Source organism: Sapajus apella, unplaced genomic scaffold, assembly GCF_009761245.1.
Source record: "Sapajus apella isolate SASKATOON/1434 unplaced genomic scaffold, GSC_monkey_1.0 scaffold14, whole genome shotgun sequence".
NCBI classification, from domain to species: Eukaryota; Metazoa; Chordata; class Mammalia; order Primates; family Cebidae; genus Sapajus; species Sapajus apella.
This window is the reverse complement of record NW_022436954.1, coordinates 26,991,536-27,011,322: the sequence shown is the minus strand read 5'-3', so window position 1 is coordinate 27,011,322 and position 19,787 is coordinate 26,991,536. Positions and strand designations below refer to the sequence as shown.

Here is a 19,787-nt window from a genome sequence, read left to right as displayed (position 1 = left end):
TATCACCAGACAGCCTTTATTGTCTGATCATCTTGTAAAAGCAGGATTGTGTCTGGCAACTTAACCCTTTTTTAGGCACTTCAGGTCTCATCCGCTCCGTGGTATGTGACTTCTAGGTTCCTTTCCTAAACTGTCTGCTGTGAGACTACAGAGATTAAAGACTAAAATTAGTGGAGGAATTAGGCAAGTTGTAAACCATCATTTTAAAAAATAGAACTTATTAAAATTTAGAACCACTGCTAAAATGGAAATGTGATCTAAGCTGTGTTTGGAGAGCACATTTAAAGTAGATATTGGTCATAGGCATGTTATGTCTGAGTTTTCTTTTAATATCTTATAATTTATATAATGGAATCTTATTTGGTATTTCCTATTTCGGAGGAATTGAAATTAGTTCTGTAAATTTGGAAGGTTATCACTGATCCAGAGGCCAATTTTGAGAAAGAGCTATTTGCAGTATCTGTTTATTCTTGTGCTTCTTTATTGTCCCTTCCCCTATACAAATGATAGTGATTTTACCTCTTCTTGCATCCTTTCCCTCATTGGTAACATGAATGGTCCTGCCTATCTCATAGAGTAGTTGAGATAAGAAAATAAATGAATTTCTGTGATTTTAGATTGTCCTATATACAGTGTAATGTATTATTATTAGGGCATTCATGTCTTAAGGTTATATGTTCATTCATTGATTTGTTCAGACTTTTTATAACTTCTAGATGCTGGGCATAAGAGATACAGAGATATAAAACATATGCTTCTTACCCTTAAGGAACTGAAAACATCATGAGGGAGGCAATAATAAAACTGTTTCATACTTCCTTTTGTATCTACCATGTTCTAGGCTTTGTTCTGAGCACCTTGGCATACCTTAACTAATTTAATTTTACTATAGTCCTGTGAAATAGATACTGTTATTAGTTCCATTTTACAGATAAAGAAATTGAGTCATCAAGAGGCTAAGTAATTTGCCTAAGGTCACACAGTTAGTGTGTGACTAATGACACTAGGGCCATTAGTACTCAGAACCGATACTGACCAATATAGTAGTCACTAGTCACATGTGGCTTTGGAGCACTTGTAATGTGGCTGGTTTAAGTTGATTGGGCTGTAATTGTGAAATATTAGATTCAGTGACCTAGCATGAAAAAAAAATCTCATGTTGAAATTACATGTTGTAATGATATTTTGAATATACTAAGTAAAATATGTCAAAATCAATTTTACTTTTTAATTGTGGCTACTATAAAATTATATACATATGCTTGCATTTGGGGCTCACATTAGTCTTTTACTTTACTGCACTACTCTAAATCATTATACTGTAAGAATAGTAATAGCATGTGAGATTTTTGAGCACTCACTGTGTGCCACATACTGTGCTAATACCTTTTATAACATTGTTTTAATTAGGCCCAAAATAGCCTAGTTTATTATCCCTATTTTATAGAAGGAAGAGAAGGTTTTGAGAAATTTAGTAATTTGCCTGAGATTAATTAACTAGTTAATGGCAAATCCAAAATTGGAACTATATATGTCTGACTCAAAAACCTGTCAGTTTTGTGGGATTTTGGTCTTGAACTCCTGGCCTCAAGCAGTGTTCCTGCCTCAACCTGCTGAGTAGCTGAAATTACAGGTGCAAGCTAGAATACCCAGTTAAAAAACCTGTGTTCTTAATTACTGCACTGCAGTTCCATTCATAATTAAATTTCAGTCTGTTTTTTTGTTTTAATTTTTATGAGTATATTTAATATTGCATACGTCTATAGTCTGATGCATAAAGGTTCAAAATAAAAATTACTAATCTATACAATAGACATCTTGTATGGAACTGTTTGACGGAGCCTCAGTGAACACTGGCACAGTTGAGCCTGAGATGAAGCAGTGAGTCAACATATACAAATTGTATTTAATTTTTATGCCATATAGTTCTTCCAGTCACTGGGCAATTTGTGTCCTGACTCTCTTTGTCCATAGAGAAGGGGAAGAGGGGAAATGCACCTCTCCTTAGTTGTTTAGCTCTCTTGGCTGACAAGAAAAAAATTGCTTTCTATTTCATTGTCCTCTGAAATGCTGTTTGTGTTTGAGAGAGTAACAAAATACTGTCTGGTGACCCCTCACTTTTCTTTCTTCTAGAGCAAAGACTCAGGTGGACTGAAGGCAGCTATGATCGAATTGGTGGAAAGGTTGAAGTTCAAGAGCTCAGACCCTAAAGTAAGTATTGTTTTGGAATTGATTGGGTGTTGACACCCCAAGCATTTTATTCTCCCTGAGCTAAATTTGTGGGGCATTAATGATCATCTTTCTGAACACTGCATTAAGATTTAATTAAGCCTGTCCATCAGAAACAGTGTCCTAATATGCCTAAAGATAAGTTATCTATTTTTCCCCTTCTTTATTTTATGACTTATGACACATAATCATTAATTGTTTTCCCTGAACTGCAGACAAGTGCATTTTTAATCTTCCTTTACCAGGGTTCTTTGAGACTTTGGTCCTCTGTGTCCATTAAATGCAGCCAAAGGCATCTGAGAGAAATACTGATCATCTTAATGCCAGGGACTGGAATAGGATCCGGACTTATCTAGTTGGGTTCAGCACTAGCGTCTTATCTCTCCACTGCTTCCAGGAGCCAGCTGCCACTCAGAATACTTTTTTCCTCATGATCTGGAGTCTGGTTTGGGAACTGGTTTCAGTGTACCAGCCATTTTTTTTTTTTTTTTTTTTTAATATGTTAGGGTCTAGAAGGTTGATATTCTGGGAGACACGATAACGGGGTGGAAGTAAACTGGGAACTGAACATGCTGGAGGGACTGTGACTAACACAGACTCCCTTCTCCTTCCTACCCAGACACTTATTGTGGCACTACCTCGTATTGGGGCCAGCAGGCTTTGCCTTAGAATCAGAGTTTTTCACAAATAGGGAAAGGAGCATGATTTTATTTTATTTTACTGTAGGTCCTTTATTTTTTCTTTTCTTTTTTTTAAGAGGAATGGGACTAGCATTTCTTGAGTATCTACTGAGATCCAGGCACTTTGCTAGGACTCTTACGTAATTGTACTAAAATATATATAAAAAATTACAGTTCAATGGCATTGAGTACATTCACTTTGGCTTTTTTGTTTGTTTGTTTTTTGTTTTTTTGAGACAGAGTCTCACTCTTTTGCCTAGGCTGGAGTGCAGTGGCATGATCTCAGCTCACTGCATCCTCCACCTCCCATGTTCAAGCCATTCTCCTGCCGTAGCCTCCTGAGTGGCTGGGATTCCAGGCACATACACCACACCCGGCTGTTTTTGTATTTTTAGTAGAGACAGGGTTTCGCTATGTTGGCCAGGCTAGTCTTGTACTCTTGACCTCAAGTGATCTGCCTGCTTCAGTCTTCCAAAGAGCTGGGATTATGAGCATGAGCCACCGTGGCTGGCCACACTTTGTTGTACAACCATCACCACTGTCCACCTCCAGAACTTTTTATTATCCTTAACTGAAATTCTGTACCCATTAAATGCCAAATTCTCATTCCCGCTCTCCCCTTAAATACCTTAATTATTTTGACAACACTGTAAAGTAGCATTTATTCCTAATTTATTGATAAGAACCCTGAGACTTAGAGAGGTAGACTCATCTGCCCAATACTAATATAATATAGAGGTGAAATTCAAACTCTGACTCCAGTGCCTGTACTCTTTATTTTATGTCGTGCTGCAAACCAAGCACTGGAGTTTATCTCCTTTTTGCCACAGAATCACATTGTGCTGCAGTTTTCTAAACTGAAACACAATGCGTGGCAGGGCCACAGACAGTGGTAAAGTCTTCAAAAGCTAGCTGCAGCCACAAAAATAAATTTCATATGGTGATGAAAATATTGGGGACATGAGTAAGATCTCTTGTCTTCTGGTGTAGTTAGGGTTCCAGAAGTAGAGTGTATCTTGGTAGATAGAAAAAATTGGGGTAACCTTTATCATCTTTCATAGCTCAAAGTAGGAGGACCCTTGATAAAAGTATTTCCTTTAGTTAGAATGAACCACTTATTAAAAGTTACTGAAAGCTTTTCTTACCAAGTTTCTCTGGTTTCTGGGGCAACTCCTGTTCTGCGGGAGACAACCGTATTCTGTTTCTGCCAAATTTATAATTAGCAGGGTAGTGAAGAGGGAGAGGATGCATACAAATCACACTGCGTGTTCTCTGTGTATGCCAATAATACAGGTAAAGTATTTTGGGAGCCTTTATGAATGCATATAGTGCTTCTGATGGAAAGCTTGCCAGAAGTGAAAGGATTGAGTAGTTGTATGAGAGGAATCCCTGGAAATGTCAGGGTTTTCCCTTGATGCATCATAAGGTAAAGGATATTTGTAAGGACCTGACTTGATCTTGGGTATATGTGTATACCTGCATCTCTCTTTCACCTATTCTTTCTTTTGCCGTGGGTCATTTACTACCAACCTATTTTATTTTCAAGCCTCTTCTTAGTCTACCACAAACATATGCTATATATACTTGGAGCCAGTTTGAAGAAGGATGAACCTAATTGTAGAATGACTGCCCTGTCAGCAATGGGGGTAAAAAATTGGTCACTTAAATATATAATTTCTGCAACAAAGAAGATTTTCCTAGAAATAAATTGGCATCTTCCAAGACAGCCAAAGTTTTCTGGCTTTTCTGTTTTCCCACAGAGCCCTACCATGCCCTTTTTGAGTTGGCCTATTTAACAAGGGCAAAAATCTCTTAGGCTTTGTGACATTTGTCATTTCCTGGTGCAGAGGCTTTACATAGAAGCACTGATTGAGTCATGGAGGACTGAGCACTATCTCTGCCTCACTTCCTCTAGAATTCTCTAAAGTATCACGAAGCTTGATTAGTCCAGACACTGAAGCCTACTGGGGAATGAGTTAATTTTTACCTCTGAGTTTTGCTAGGGATCAGTAGAAGATGCCTGGATTAATCATTTTTTTAAAATTATAAAATAATACATGTTTATAGATTTAAAAATATAGATATTCATAAAGAAAAAGTAGAATAAATCTCCCCCAAGTTAGCCACTGTTAACAATTTAGTATGTAACCTTCTAGACATTTTTCCTTGTAGAAATACATTTTCAAAATTTTTTTACAGAATTATACCTGTGGGTTTACAATTGCTTTTTCCTTTATGTAGAATATCCTAGATATTCTTCTCTGTCAATAATATAGACTTGATTCTTTTTAATGAGATGCCTCATTTTATCCAAAGCATTTGTCAGACATCTTTTCTTTCAGACCCAGAGGTCCTTAAACTTTAATGTACATGAAAATTGCCCAGAATATGTATTAAAATACAGAGTGCTGGGCTACCTCCAGAGTTTTTGATTCAGTTGGCCTGGGGTAACTAGAGAATTTTCATTTCTATCAAATTATCAAGTGATGCTGATGTTGCTAGTTCAGGTACCACGCTTTGAGAACCTCTGTACTATACCTTAGCTATTTTCCTCCGTGCTTGTTAATGATTTTTTTTTTCTCCTTTGAACAAATAGAAGAGCCCCTAGAAATAAGTCCAGGTGATTTCAACTTTGAAAAAAAAAAGTAGACAAAAATCTAGGCTTGTGAAACAAACAAGTTGAGCAGAGGTAGCAAAGGAATAGGGAGGGAAAAAAGAGGTGGTTTGGGAAGTCAGCTGAGGCTAAAAGGACAGGACTGCTTACACTGTCACTTCCAACAATAGCAAAGCCAAAAGGAGGGAAATGGGTTTTGATCAGGATTTAGGAGGATGGTCAAAGCTCCCTGCCATTGTTGAGGTGTAAGCTGAGTTCTAAAACCAGAGGAAAATCAGGAACAACCAGCCATTGTGAGTGAGCCTGAGAAGAATCAGAGCTAGTGATGGTTCAGAAATAGGGCACAGGACCAAACAGTTTTTGCGCATGGATGTTGCTGCGTCGAACCCTGTTTTAAAGAATGCATACTTCTTGGCACCTAGAACCGTTTATATCATGGAAGAAGATTACTTTTAATAACAAATAATCTTCAGTTTGTCAAAAGGATTAATAGGAAGTGGTTTTTTACATAAGTTGTCCTAATGTGTTTGACTTGATTCAGTTTGCAAACATTTTTTTTCTCCAGCCATACTTTGCTGAAACACCTATTGCACAAACAGGATTTTTATCTGTAAATTGCTTACATTTATGCTAGGCTTTAGGGAGATTTTAAAATGTAATCAGTCAGGTGTGTGTGTATATATATGTGTCTATACTTGGATTTTTAAGAAATTTAAAGCTTTCTTAGTTCTTTTTCTTCACAACTTTCCTTTGTAGTGACTATTCAGCTATCTTTCATAGTTTACTCAGAGGTAACCTAGGCTTAGAAAACACATTGATTCCCTTTCCTTCCGTCCCCTGCCCAGTCCTCAGAAAGCACTGAACCAAAAGTACAACATGCTAAGCCCAATCAAACTAACCTCTTATTATACAGTTAATAACAGCCACTTTCTCTCTATTGTGTATTGATTGCTTTTCTTTCCCTGTGATATGCACTGTTCATTGTTTCCTATAACTGGTGTGCTTGAAGTAAACAGTTAACAACACAGTTGTGTGTCTTGATTTCATACTAATCTTATATTCTCAAAAAGGAAGCATCTTAAAACTTGGGCCAAGTGGCTCACATTATTCTGTGACTGGAATGGGATTAAACATAGGATCTGATCATACCCAAGACTTCCTAAAACAGCAGGGTTTTTTTTCCTTTTGTTTCCTCTATCCTCTAGAGGTATTCTTACTGAAGTGTGAAACCAAAAAATTATCTAACAACATGAAATTAGTTAAATAAATCCAAGAATGGTTTTCTTTTTTTATTTCAGCATTTATGTAGCATTTTATAATTGCAAAATAACTTTGCAATCATTTTTCATAGCTGATATAATTGGCATGAAACACAGCCCAGTTCTTCACTCTTCCATGATAATCAGATTCTTGTCAAAAAATATAAATTTCAAATATACAGGTAGTGATGAATATAAGCAAAACCTAATTTGAAATTCTTGTTATTGTGTCCTATTATTCACAAAGATCAAGCCAGGCATCATCTTAATCCTTGCCCCATGCCAAAAAAGAAGTATTCCCTGGGGCACTGTTTATCCAACCAGCCAAAGCAGAGGATTGAGATGCCTCAGCTATCAAGTTGTTACATACAGGAGTGTTCCTTTGGTTGATGAGTTATTAGAATTATTGACCTATTTCTGTACTTGTAATTTAAAAAGTTGTAAGTAGGGAATTTTGGAGGTCCTGAGTTATATTTATTTTATCTCTGGATCTTCAGCGCTTATTAGCATGGAGCCTGGCACATAGTAATTGATATGTATTATCTATTAGAGCAACCCTATAAAAATAAGTATTTGTCTTGTTTTGTGGATGAATATTTTGAGACTTAGTTGGGTTAAATAGCTTGCTAGTTAGTGATGGGACCAGGGCTTAACTTGAGGTTTGTCTTATTTCATGTTCTTCATCCATACTGTATTATTGAATATATGGGTAAATAAATGTATATATTCCCTGGCATCCCTAGCAATATGACCCTTAACTGATTATTTTTCCCTCACACTCTTCTTTTACCTCCCTTTACTGGGATCCTACAGCCACAGCACAGTGCTCTACAATTCCAGAGAACTAGGACTGGAGAATGGCCTTTTCCAACAGAAAATGTGGGGAGATGGCAAAAAAAAAAAAAAAAAAAAGCCATAATGCTCAGAGCATTTAGCCCTAGCTAAATAAAGAACTGAGGCAAGTATTTCCACAGTTTGACCTGATTAGTGGAGGACACCAATTAGGAAAAATACCTGTGCTCTCTCACTCCTGCTCTAAGCTCTGAGGCATGGAAACCACCCAGAAGTAAATGTGGCCCCTTTTTATCCTCTGTAGACACTTGGGCAAGAGAAAAAGGAGAAGCAAGCTCTTTCTCTCCTTCACCATTCCCCTGGCTTTATCAAAACAAAACAGCTTATGCCTCTCACCCTCCCCTACCCAATTATAAAAGAAATTCAGATGCTCCTTGACTTACAATGGGATTACATCCCAATAAACCCATCATAAGTTGAAAATATTATGTCAAAAATGCATTTAATACATCCAGCCTACTAAGCATCATAGCTTAGCCTACCTTAAACGTGCGCAGAACACTTACATTAGTCTATAGTTGGGCAAAATCATCTAACACAAAGCCTATTTCATAATAAAGTGTTGAATGGGCTCGTGTAATTCATTGAATACCATACTTTTAAAGTAAAAAACAGAATAGTTGTATAGATACTTGAAGTACAGTTTCTATTGAATGTGTAGCATGTTTGCACCATCATAAAGCAGAAAAATCATAAGTCAAACCATCATATGGGGACTATCTGTACTTGTTTTCTGTAGAAAAATGTAGAAGACACCGACAAGTATAAAGAAGAAAGAAATAAAACCCACTATTTTTATCCCTGCAGTGGTTTGTAAACTTTGGGTACTCACTTTTTTTCTTTTTTTAAAAAAGCAGATTCTTGAGCCTCACCAAAGCGTCTAATTTTGTGGTTCTGAGATATGCTTTTTAAATATGCAACCAGGATGATTCTCATGCACATGATCATATGCATTCTTTGAGACCATGCTTTGAGGTGAGAGACACCTATGGGAAAAAAAAATGGATAATATTATGGTTCTTTGCCTTTTGTGAAGAAAATGGTATTATAAATTGAGTATCCCTTATCTGAAATGTTTAGAACCAGAAGTTTTTGAATTTTGGATTTTGGAATATTTGTATTATACTACTTGAGCATCCCTAGTCTGAAAATCTGCAATCTGAAATGCCTCAGTGAACATTTCCTTTGAGCATCATGTCAGTGCTCAAAGAGTTTTGGAGTTTGGAGCATTTCACATTTTTGAGTTTTGGATTTGGAATGGTTAACCTGTATTATATAATATTAAAAGAAAAACTTCAGCTGATTTAAATTTAAAGGAGTTTAATTGAGCAATAAATGATTCGCAAATTGGGCAGCCCCCAGAATCACAACAGATTCAGGGAGACTCCGGGGGTGCCTCATGGTCAGAACAAATTGGTAGACAAAAAAGTAAAGTGACATGCAGACATCAAAAGTGAGGTACAGAAATAGCTGGATTGGTTACAGATTGGCATTTGCCTTATTTGAACAGTTTGAACACTTAGTACTGTATGACTTGTTGAAGTATGGGCTGGAATTGGCCAAGACTCAGTGATTGTAACAGGCACATACTTCTAAGTTAGGTTTTCATTCTTGTCTACCTATTAAGTTAGGTTGTAGTCCATCCACAAAGACTCAAATACAGAAGTACAGAGTCCCTCTCAGGCAGTATTTAGTTTGCTTTAACAATTCCCCACTTTTGGTCATTTTCTTAATTTTGCGAGATTGACTAAAACTTTGTCATTGATGTCAGTATTACCATCATAAATGTACTTCATTTGGTCTTGAAACCCACTGGTAAACAGTAGAACAGTGAGTCTTGCAAAGATAGGCACAAGGACTGAGTAGCAGGTACCTCTTTATCCTGGAATGTCCTGTTTACAGGAGAAAAACAAAACCTGTTTTTTTCTGGTGTAAGATCTATGTTTCTTTAAAGCCTTAGTTTGATTATGTCACATTTAGCATGAGCGACTCCATTTTTGTTTGGTCTGTTGGGGCCTAGTGCATGAGCTCAGTCTAAAACAATGGCATCCCATAATTTTGATTTAAAAAACTCCCCCTTTTTAGCCAGGTTCTAACTTAGGTGAGCATGACCAAAACTTATGACCTTAGTGCCACTCTCAGTTACCATCATTTTGGGTTTCCAGTCTCACCATGTCATTCATAGGTTATGGTGCCCTGTAATATTTCCTTCAGCTCTTGTCATTCCAGTTGAAGAGAGACCATTTGGCATTCTAGAGATGGCTGTATGCAAACATTTAAAACCTTTGAAAGAATAGAGTGCACCAGAAAGACTATTATTATGACTATTGAAAGGATAATAACAAGAGTTTGGAGTATGCTCCTAACCCAGGGTCCCCGTAAAGCAAACCACCTAAAATCAAATATAACAAACAAAGCTAAAGAGTCTACTCACTTAACTAAGCAGTTTCTTCATTAATTCCCTACAACTAAATCTCTATAATACCAGATCTTTTCTCTATAGGCCAACAGCTGCGCATACACAGATACTTTTCTGTTTAGCCAATTCTATTATTTACTATAACTTTCACAAGAGAATTTAAAGTCTGTTGTGTAACCATAGCCTTTACAGTAGAATCTGCTATAGAGCCGATTATGTGGGATTCATTCTAATCATTGCCTTTTTTATTCCAAACCATGGGCAAAGGACCTAGCAAATGATGCCCTTCTTGAAGAGTGAAAGCTTCCTGGCAGTGTTTTTTTTGTTGTTGCTTTTGTTTTTTGAGACAGAGTTTCACTCTTGTTGCTCAGGTTGGAGTACAATGCTGCGATCTCAGCTTACTGCAACCCCCGCCTCCTGGGTTCAAGCAGTTCTCCTGCCTCAGCCTCCTGAGTAGCTGGGATTACAGACATGCACCACCATGCCCAGCTAATTTTGTATTTTTAGTAGAAATGGGGTTTCTCCATGTTGGTCAGGCTGGTCTTGAACTCCCAACCTTAGGTGATCCACCTGCCTCAGCCTCCCAAAGTGCTGAGATTACAGGCATGAGCCACCGCGCCCAGCCGCAGTGTTCTTTTTAATTCATGATGTAGGTTAAGAGGAGTGAATTAATGTTCTGTTTCTGACTGATAATGAGGCAACATATGTACCATTAAAATGTCTCCCCTACATTGGGCCTTCATCTTTTGCCTTATGAAATATAAGGTTATCCATGTGTAAGCCTGGCTGCAAAATCCTGCACAAATAAAAGTATACTCTATAAGTGCACACAACAGACCCACTTTCATTTCTGTTGTTCGTAGAAGCATAAGTAAGAAAAAATATTCATAGTTAGGAGTCTCATGATAGTAGAAGTCTTGATCTGTGATCATGGAAAAAGCTGTTCACATCAAGGATGCCATCTTCTGGGGAGAGATTACCTGGGTAGATTTACTCTAAGAGTTCTAATGGGTGTACATGTCTAAGAGTGTAGAAGGACCCTTCTCAGTTGTGAGACTATGAACCGAAAATTCAAGGTTCCAAAGTTTTGCTGCAATGTGGATGGCAAGAACAGTCTTTCTCTGATGTTCTTAGAGGATCCAGTCTTCAGGCTCTAGATTGTGAAGGGGTTGACTATCCTCAGTGAACCATAAAAAGCTTTCTTTACCTGGGGAATATACACTGTGGGATAATAACTTAGTATTATAACATTAGCCCTCTCACATGGGAGAGCTTTTATACAGCCAGAAAACATGGATTGAAAATAACAGTTGAATGAAATTTTTTTTAAAAAAATGTTTAAATGGCCCATGAGGTGATGAAATGTACCTGAAGCTTTGATTTTTTTTCACAGGAATATAGAGCCAAACATTGTTTATAAGCTATTTTAGCAATTTGTAAGTCACCACACCAATATATTCAATTTGGATCATTTTTTCCTTTTCCATGACAAGTCATGGAATACAGAACTTTTAATAACAAAAGCTTTCAAGACTCAGGAAGGACAAGGTGGCCATCCTGGTTCTCCGTGAGTCCACGCTTAATTAACATTAGATTTATGTCCTCCTGAGTACCAGTTGTTTCTTCAAACTAATTGCGTAGCACTCATAACTGATGGGTTATCATGGGTAATTTGACTTAGACCATAGAGTTCATTCAAATTGTGAATCTAAACAATTTTGGTATTAGCTGATTTTGCATTAAAATCTGGCAAAATCTTTTCTTTTCTTTTCCTTTTTTTTTTGAGATTGAGTTTCGCACTTGTTACTCAGGCTGGAGTGCAATGGTGCCATCTCGGCTCACCGCAACTTCTGCCTTCTGGGTTCAAGCAATTCTCCTGCCTCAGCCTCCCAAGTAGCTGGGACTACAGGCGTGCGCCACCATGCCCAGCTAATTTTTGTATTTTCAGTAGAGATGGGGTTTCACCATGTTGACCAGGATGTCCTCGATCTCTTGACCTCGTGATCCACCTGCCTCGGCCTCCCAAAGTGCTGGGATTATAGGCGTGAGCCACCGCACCCAGCCCAAAGTATTTTCTTGGTATTTAATTAATTTTTGTTTTGCTTGGGTTAGCAGTTTTATAACCCAGTCAGTCTTTTCATTAAAGTTCCAGGAATCCTTACTCAGTTCAAATGATATGATTCTAAAGTTATTAGACACCTGTATTTAGGAGTGCTTTTTAGGGTCATTTTCATCCTTTGATGAACCTCCTAAAAGACACCATATTCTAGGATTTTGTGTGCTCGTGAAGTTTTCAGAAACTACATCAGCATTAAGCAATTAACTGTGGAAATGACTTTAAATAGTTATAGATAAAAACACAATTGAGAAGGAAATTTGGTTATTTCTGTGTTCTACAATAACAACATAAAATAGTAGTATTTTGAATGATAGCACATACTCAGACATATTAGAATTTTAGAGCTCCCATACAGTTTTGGAACATATGTTAATATCATTCACTAAAATACAATCTGAAGAAGATTAAACTTTTTATTTTTTATTTTTTGATAATGCTTCCCATGTAACATGTCAAATCTGTTTACCTCTCTTTTGGATGCTTTAGGGGCCCTCTGTAGCATTTCAGTGTTAGAGGAAAGAAAAGACAGTTTTGAAGCTGAAATTTGATTTTGGTACCCTGTCAAATATGTTAAAGGTTTAAAACACTTGACATTATGAAATAGAATTCCAGGTTGCCATAAGTCATTCATTTAGCCAAAATGATGAGTCAAAAATTTTTTAAAAGCTAAAAACATTTACTCATTGATAGAGTGAAGACTTAACTTTCCAATCTCTCTCTTTCTCCTCACCCCTTTTTGGTAGCTTATTTAAAAGGCAAACAAAAATCTTTCATTATCTTTTAATATTACATGAAAATCTTGTTCAAAAGAGAAAGCCAAATTTCACTCTTGCATTACTGTAGTATTAATTTTTAGTAAAACCTTATAGACAAATCAACTCCAATTTTTAATAAAATCTTATAGACATATCTTTCCAATCTTAATCAGTTTGTCCATAAGGTGAGATTCTCATAAACCTTTTATAGCCCTTTACAAATTTTTGTTAAAGAGCAGATCAATGCTTTACAAAACCTTGTTTTTGCTTTTATTTCTGTATTCAATTTATGAAAAAACTGGAAAATACTGTTTTAAATTTAGTCAGTGTGTTCATACACAGAATTTTTTTACAAGATTAATTTTTACAAACCTTTTACAACTTGTTCAAACCTTTAGTTTATTCTTATCTAATTTAAAACAATCCTTTAACCCTCTAAACTAGGCAGAAATTTACATTCCCATGCCTTATAATCTCACTAAATACACATTTCGTTCTACTCACACACCTTGCATGTAAAACTATTTTTTCAGTAGTCTCAATCACATGTTATAATGGTAACTCTTAGCAACTTTTGCTTTTGGTGCATAAATGTCCTTTCGTGAATTCTTTGATTATGTAACACAGCCATCTACATCATGCGTGGATTTTCTGACTTATCCTAAACATCCCTCTTTTTAAACAACAAGTTATTTTACTTTAGGACAAGAATTACCCATACAAAATCCTTTCTTATATAAAATCTCATTTCTTTATAACCTTCTTTGCATAGCTAGGGGGCATGGCTAATTCCACATGTCTCCAGACCTTATCTACAATCTAATGCTCCAAAGTAGGTAAACTGAACAATTTTCAAAAGTGTAGGAAGCAGTTTTTGTTTCCCAAAGATCACTAAAGTTATATGAACTAAAACATTACAGTTTTTACTTTTCTAACAAAATATTTAGGCACTTATTCTTCTTAAAGCTTATTAATTAGAGCTGTTTCATATAAACATTACATATACAATACATATATACTACAAAGAGGATCCAGTAGTTGTAAGATTTTTCATTTGCCAGTTTTTAAATTTTCTTGAATTGCATTACTGGCTTTAGGGTAGAGTCCTTAGAACAGGGCCAGGACAGCATGTAGTTTCTAGGGTCCAATGTAATAAGCAGGCACAGCTGGAAGGCAAAACAGGTCTCCAGAAATTAAGGGTCCCATTTTTATACCAGCTCCTGGATCCCAAAGAGAACAGAGCCTTAGATTTTGGGTGGATCTATCCATTTCCAATTCCTGGGGTTCCATGAGGAAAATAGGTTTTGTTTTTTTTCCCCCCAAAACGGGGTCTCTGGCACCCCCTGTTTTTTCCAAGGAGTCCCAGGCTGTTAGAGCTTGAATATCTGCTTTTAATTAAGCTGACGTTTAACCATAGCACTGTTTTTTAAAAAGTCATTTTAAATCTTTGATTACCCAACTTTGGCTAGGCCAAATGGCCAATTTCTGTGCTCAGAAAAAGAAAATTTAAGACGGTTCATGGAAGGAAAGAGAATCAATGGTTAAGGTCACGCAGATCTCAAACCAGAAAATACTCATTCCATAAGCCAGGAAGTGAGCCCTGAACCTGGGCTGCCATTTTGAAAAGAGAAAGCACATCACGTGGTTACAAGGTCGAGCTCCAAGGACATAACTGACCAGTTTTCTGGGCCATCTTGAACAGCAGACTTATGGGGTCCTAGGCACACATTTTAGCCTAAGGTACCCCTCTTTATGACAGAACAATACAGAAAGACGCAAAGCCCACCAGATTCACTACAGCTTAAGACCAGCCTCGGATGTCTTTTTTTGTATTAATCCAAACTTTATAGAGGAGATAAACAGTAACTTTTACAATTCATTTAACGAGTTAGCATGGAAAGAGAAAGGTCAGAGTCTGACTGGTAAGAAATTGTTACCCTTTTGCCGGCAGGCCAGACTTCTGGGTTCCTTTTCCCAGAGAGGCCCTAGTGACCCTGCTTGCCACACTATAACCCTGGGGGCCAAGCCGCATCATAAAGGAAAATCATATTTTTTGTTCCTTAGGCAAAAGCCTCTCAGTTTTACAGGTTGCCACCTAAGGGGTTACATGGCATAACCCAATTAACATTTTTCATTCTGGACAGAGCAAAATATGTGTGACTAAACCTAGACATTAGCCACTCTGCCTGGCACCCAATATTGAACTGGGAAGGCTCAAACTTACCCCTGGTTGGACCCTGTCACCTTTAATCCATTTTCAACCAAGAAGTACTTTACTGAGGGAAGGAACTCTACCGCAATCCCATCTTTTACTCAGTTAAAATGTACCCCATTACTTATCCAAAGTGAGCCAATTGGTGCTGCAGTCTGTTTCCTTTGGATCAGGATAGTAACTAAGCTGAAAGAGTCGCAGATATAATTTTGGGGGGCTCTCATTTGTAAATGCAGTTCAGTGCATTGTTGTTTATTTAGAACGTTCTACTGTAAGTTACCTTTACTAAGATTTCGCCATTTTCTGTAAGACTTTGCTGCCTCCTGTGCCTAATGTATAAGCCAGAAGGAACTCAGTTTTTCAGAAATTAAGGATCCCATCTTTACATAAAACATTGGCTTTTCTCTCAGATTCCTTTGATTAACTTAGCCAATGATTTTTCCTGCCTAAGTGGGCAAGAAAAATGAAACAAAGGGGTTGAAAAAAAAATCCTTGCAAATCTTTAAGAGCCAAATTTTATACCCCTAAAATATTACCATTTGCTGTCAGTTTCTTTCTGACCCAGTCAGATGTAAGAGGCCTCTAACTGGATCCCAGCCAGTTAATTACCGGATCAAATCCATTTCTGGACCCAGCCCAGTTTCTGTCATGACTTCCAAACCTAGTTTGGATCAGAAATTTGCTCTCAAAGAAACTCGGAGAGCTCAAAACGCAAATCCGTGGAGTTCTGAAATCCAAGAAAATACTTAATGCTCCCCAGCCCCTCTGAGAGATTAAAGGACACAGGTGGGTCCTGCAGGCACCTTACTTGTTCATTCAGCACTCCTGGGGGTCGTTAGAAGCTGTACTTTAGACTCCACTTCTGAACACCATTTGTTTAAACAAAAACTTCAGCTGAATCAAATTTAAAGGAGTCTAATTGAACAATGAATGATTTGTGAATCCGGCAGCCCCCAGAATCACAGTAGATTCAAACACTCCAGGGATGCCTTATGGTCAGAACAAATTTATAGACCAAAAAAAAAAGTTAAGTGATATACAGAAATCAGACGTGAGGTACAGAAACAGCTGGATTGGTACAACATTTGCCTTATTTGAACACAGCTTGAACCCTCAGTAGTGTATGACTGGTTGAAGTATGGCTGCTGGGATTGGCCAAGACTCAGCGATTGTTATAGGTGCATGCTCCTAAGTTTTCAATCTTGTCTACCTATTAAGTTAGGTTACAGTTCATCCATAAGGACTCAAATATAGAAGTACAGAGTCCTTCTTGGGCTATATTTAGTTTATTTTAACTATATATATAGAGAGAGTTTTGTATTCTACTTTTTTCACTTAATGTTATCTCTTATAAATGGATATAATTTTATCATTTGAATCCAGTTCCATCTTTGAACCCAAATTTAGAAAACTGGGATCCTGAAAAATAATTTTCCTCTCTACCCTTGGGAGTTCTTAGTTGAGACAGACCCTTTTAACAAAGACAGATTATCAAGAGAGTAACAGAAGTTTATTAACATATATACCTCATATGTGCATGGGATACCTAAGGGAATATAAGTAAATCCCAAAGAAGTGGCTTTGAGTTCAGGTATAAATAGCATGGAAGGGAAGGCTAGTTATGGGGAGAGACCCAGGAAAAGCATAGTAAACAAAGGTAAAGTTTGTTATGCAGATTTAAGTTGGTGCCTTCTCCATTTATAACATAAAAGAGCTTCTAATGATTGAGAGTCATCCTTCTCTTCCTGCTATAGAGAGGGAGACACCCCTACAAATGGAGATTTCCTTTACAGATGTAAATTTATTTTACAAAAGGGTAACTTCTCTTGTTTTCAGTGTTTCTCCTGTATTTGCAGTTTCTCCAAATAATCAACTCGAAACAATTCTAATGCTAAAGATGCATATTTTGGGGTGGCATATTCTGCCTCCTATAGTCATATTTCGGGGTAGCCTATCTTGAACCCCATCAGTAGTCACTGAAAGAAGTTATTCACAAAAGACCAAATATATGATTCTATCTATATGAAAGTTTAGAATAGGCAAATATATAGACATAGAAAGTAGAGTCAATACTGTATGAGACTGAGGGAGATGGAGGAATGGGGGGTGATGGCTAATAGCAATGGGGTTTCTTTTGAGGATAATGAAAATATTTTAAAACCAATGGTGGTGATGGTTGCACAACTCTGAATATACTACAAACCACAAAATTGTGTACTTTAAATGGGTGAATTATAAAATACATGAATTATATCTCTATAAAACTGTTGAGAATGAGATTACTGCCTGAATCACTTTTTTCAACCTTTCGCTTGAAGTGTCAGCAGTGAATATTAATTTTCTTTTTCCTTTTCCTGACAGGGATGAGAGTTGGAAACCTGATGTTAGCCTCTGGCAGGAGGAGGTAGTATACTATAATTATTAAAAGTTCAGGCTGGGGAATTGCCCCATCAGCTCCAGCATTGATAGGTATCTGACCTTGGGCAAATCCTGTGCTTAATCTCTTCATTTCTGAGATATTTTTTTTTTCAGTACCAAAATAGGGAATAATAGTACATATTTCATAGGTTGTTGGGAAAACTAAGTGGGATGGAAGCAGGAAAGGCCGCAAAACAAACCTCTCGAACACCAAACTGGGAAGGAAGTGATGATTTATTCTGCCAGGACTATGGAGGCATAGATGCCTAACAGCCGAGCTCCCCTAACACAGAAAATCCCTGCCTTTTTAAAGTCTTACAACTCTAGAAATTACATATGAAAGGGTCTTGGGCTTACAACTTTAGAAATTACATGTTAAAAGGTATATCCATTAAATAGGTGTGGGGCATGTGACTTAGGTGGGGGTGTGATCATGTTTGAGTAAAAACAACACCTTCCAGAAAGATTCCTCCATACCATGCTTGCGATCTATAGGAGTGCGAATAAGGGTGGAGCCCAGGTCTTCAGGCCTTTATTTCTCCTATTGAAATGCATTGTAGAAGTCTGGGGGAAGGGCTCTTAGAAGCTTAAGAGGATTAAGGGTCTCCTTCCTCACTCCCAACTTTGAGAATCTCACCTATAACATTAGTGAGAGTTCTCATTCTTACTCTCATTCTCATTTTCCTGATCCTGTATTTTAGCTATTAACTTAGTAGGGCTGTTCCATTGCCCTGTTAGGAGTTTAATTTCAAAAGTTGTATGCATAGGGGTTCTGATGGATCGTAGCAGACATCAGGTTGTCCATCCCCTGGGCTACACACCTTTTACTGAGTACCATTATATAAACAGGTTCCTTTTTGTGTCCCTGCACATTGATAATAACTGTAGAACAAAAGGACAGCAACTTTCCTTCCTACCTCAGTAACCTGGTACACACACTGAGAACATTCTCCGAAATCAGTTAATATCCCTACTATGTAAGTCCAAATTTTTAAGGAGAATAAGTCCCATAATGAATTTCCTTATGCTTTGGCCATGCGTGGACCAGCCAGCCTCCAGGATGTGGCTGGAGCAAGGATGGTTGTCCTCCTTAAGGTGATTCTGCAGTTGTTGTCTGGGTCTAGGTCTACCTTCCCAAGTTGCTGCAGGTTTTGCACGGCTGTGGTGGATCCAGGCTGGGATTCCCTTCACCTTTATGGCAGTGAGAGTGGTCAGGATCATGGTCTGGGGTCCTTTCCACCGTGGCTTCAGAGGGACTACATTCCAGTCTTTTATCCACATGTGATCACCTGTTGAGAAAGGGTGAACCAGGGAGAATAAGCTTACAGGGCCTCTTTCATTTACCCAGGTTGAAATGTCCTGAGTGATTTTTCCTACAGCTTGTAGCTGTCATCCTAGCTCCATTTCTCCCCACTCCCGAGGAGTTCCTGGGAGTGCCCGCAGTATAGGAGGGGGCCTATGATATAAGACTTCATAGGGGGAATATCCTGTCTTCTTAGAAAGAGTACATCTGATTTTGAATTACACTGAGGGAAGTGCCTGCACCCACTTTAATCTTGTTTCCTGACACATGTTCCCTAAGCTATTCTTAATGGTCCGGTTCATCCACTCCACCTTTCCGGGACTCTGTGGTTGGTAAAGCGTGTAGCTTCCAAGTAGTACCCACTGCCATCACTGTTTTCCGGACCAAATCTGCCACAAATGCTGGTCCGTTGTCTGATCCAGTGCACAGTGGCAGTCCAAACTTAGGGATGAGATCTCGAAGAAGCACACGGGTTACTTCATGGGCCTTTTCAGTCCTAGTCCAGAAGGCCTCTACCCACCCAGAGTCTGTGCGCACCAGGACAAACAAATACTTATGCCCCCCACACTTGGGCATTTCAGTGAAATCTACCTGGAGATCTTCAAATGGAGCTGCACCATAGCTTGGATGCCAGGGGCAATAGTTGGACCTTGCCTCACGTTGTGGTGCCGACATGTAATGCATTGCTGCGCCACAGTTTTGGTCAGGGCTGTAAGCGTGCGATGTAAAAATACCGGCCTATCAACTTCTCAAGTGACTCTTGACCTAATTGAGTGGTTTTGTGTACGGCCTGTACAACTGCAGCCCCCAATAGCTGTGGCACTGCTACTGTTCCATCCGGCAGCTGGATCTGTCCCTCTTTATTTGTCCCCACTCAGTGACTTCATAAAGGGGTTTGGCTAGTACCTCGAAGTTTGGAATCCACAG

General features: G+C 38.0%; 1 protein-coding gene across 1 annotated transcript in view; it reads left to right on the top strand.

Annotated features, from left to right (window-relative positions):
• The window catches only part of TRIM44 (tripartite motif containing 44), a 128,740-nt gene that overhangs the window by 21,202 nt on the left and 87,751 nt on the right, over positions 1-19,787 (top strand). The window contains exon 2 of the mRNA XM_032283557.1: positions 2,134-2,211. Within this exon, the coding sequence (XP_032139448.1) occupies positions 2,134-2,211 (78 nt within the window). The remainder of the gene's footprint in view (positions 1-2,133; positions 2,212-19,787) is intronic.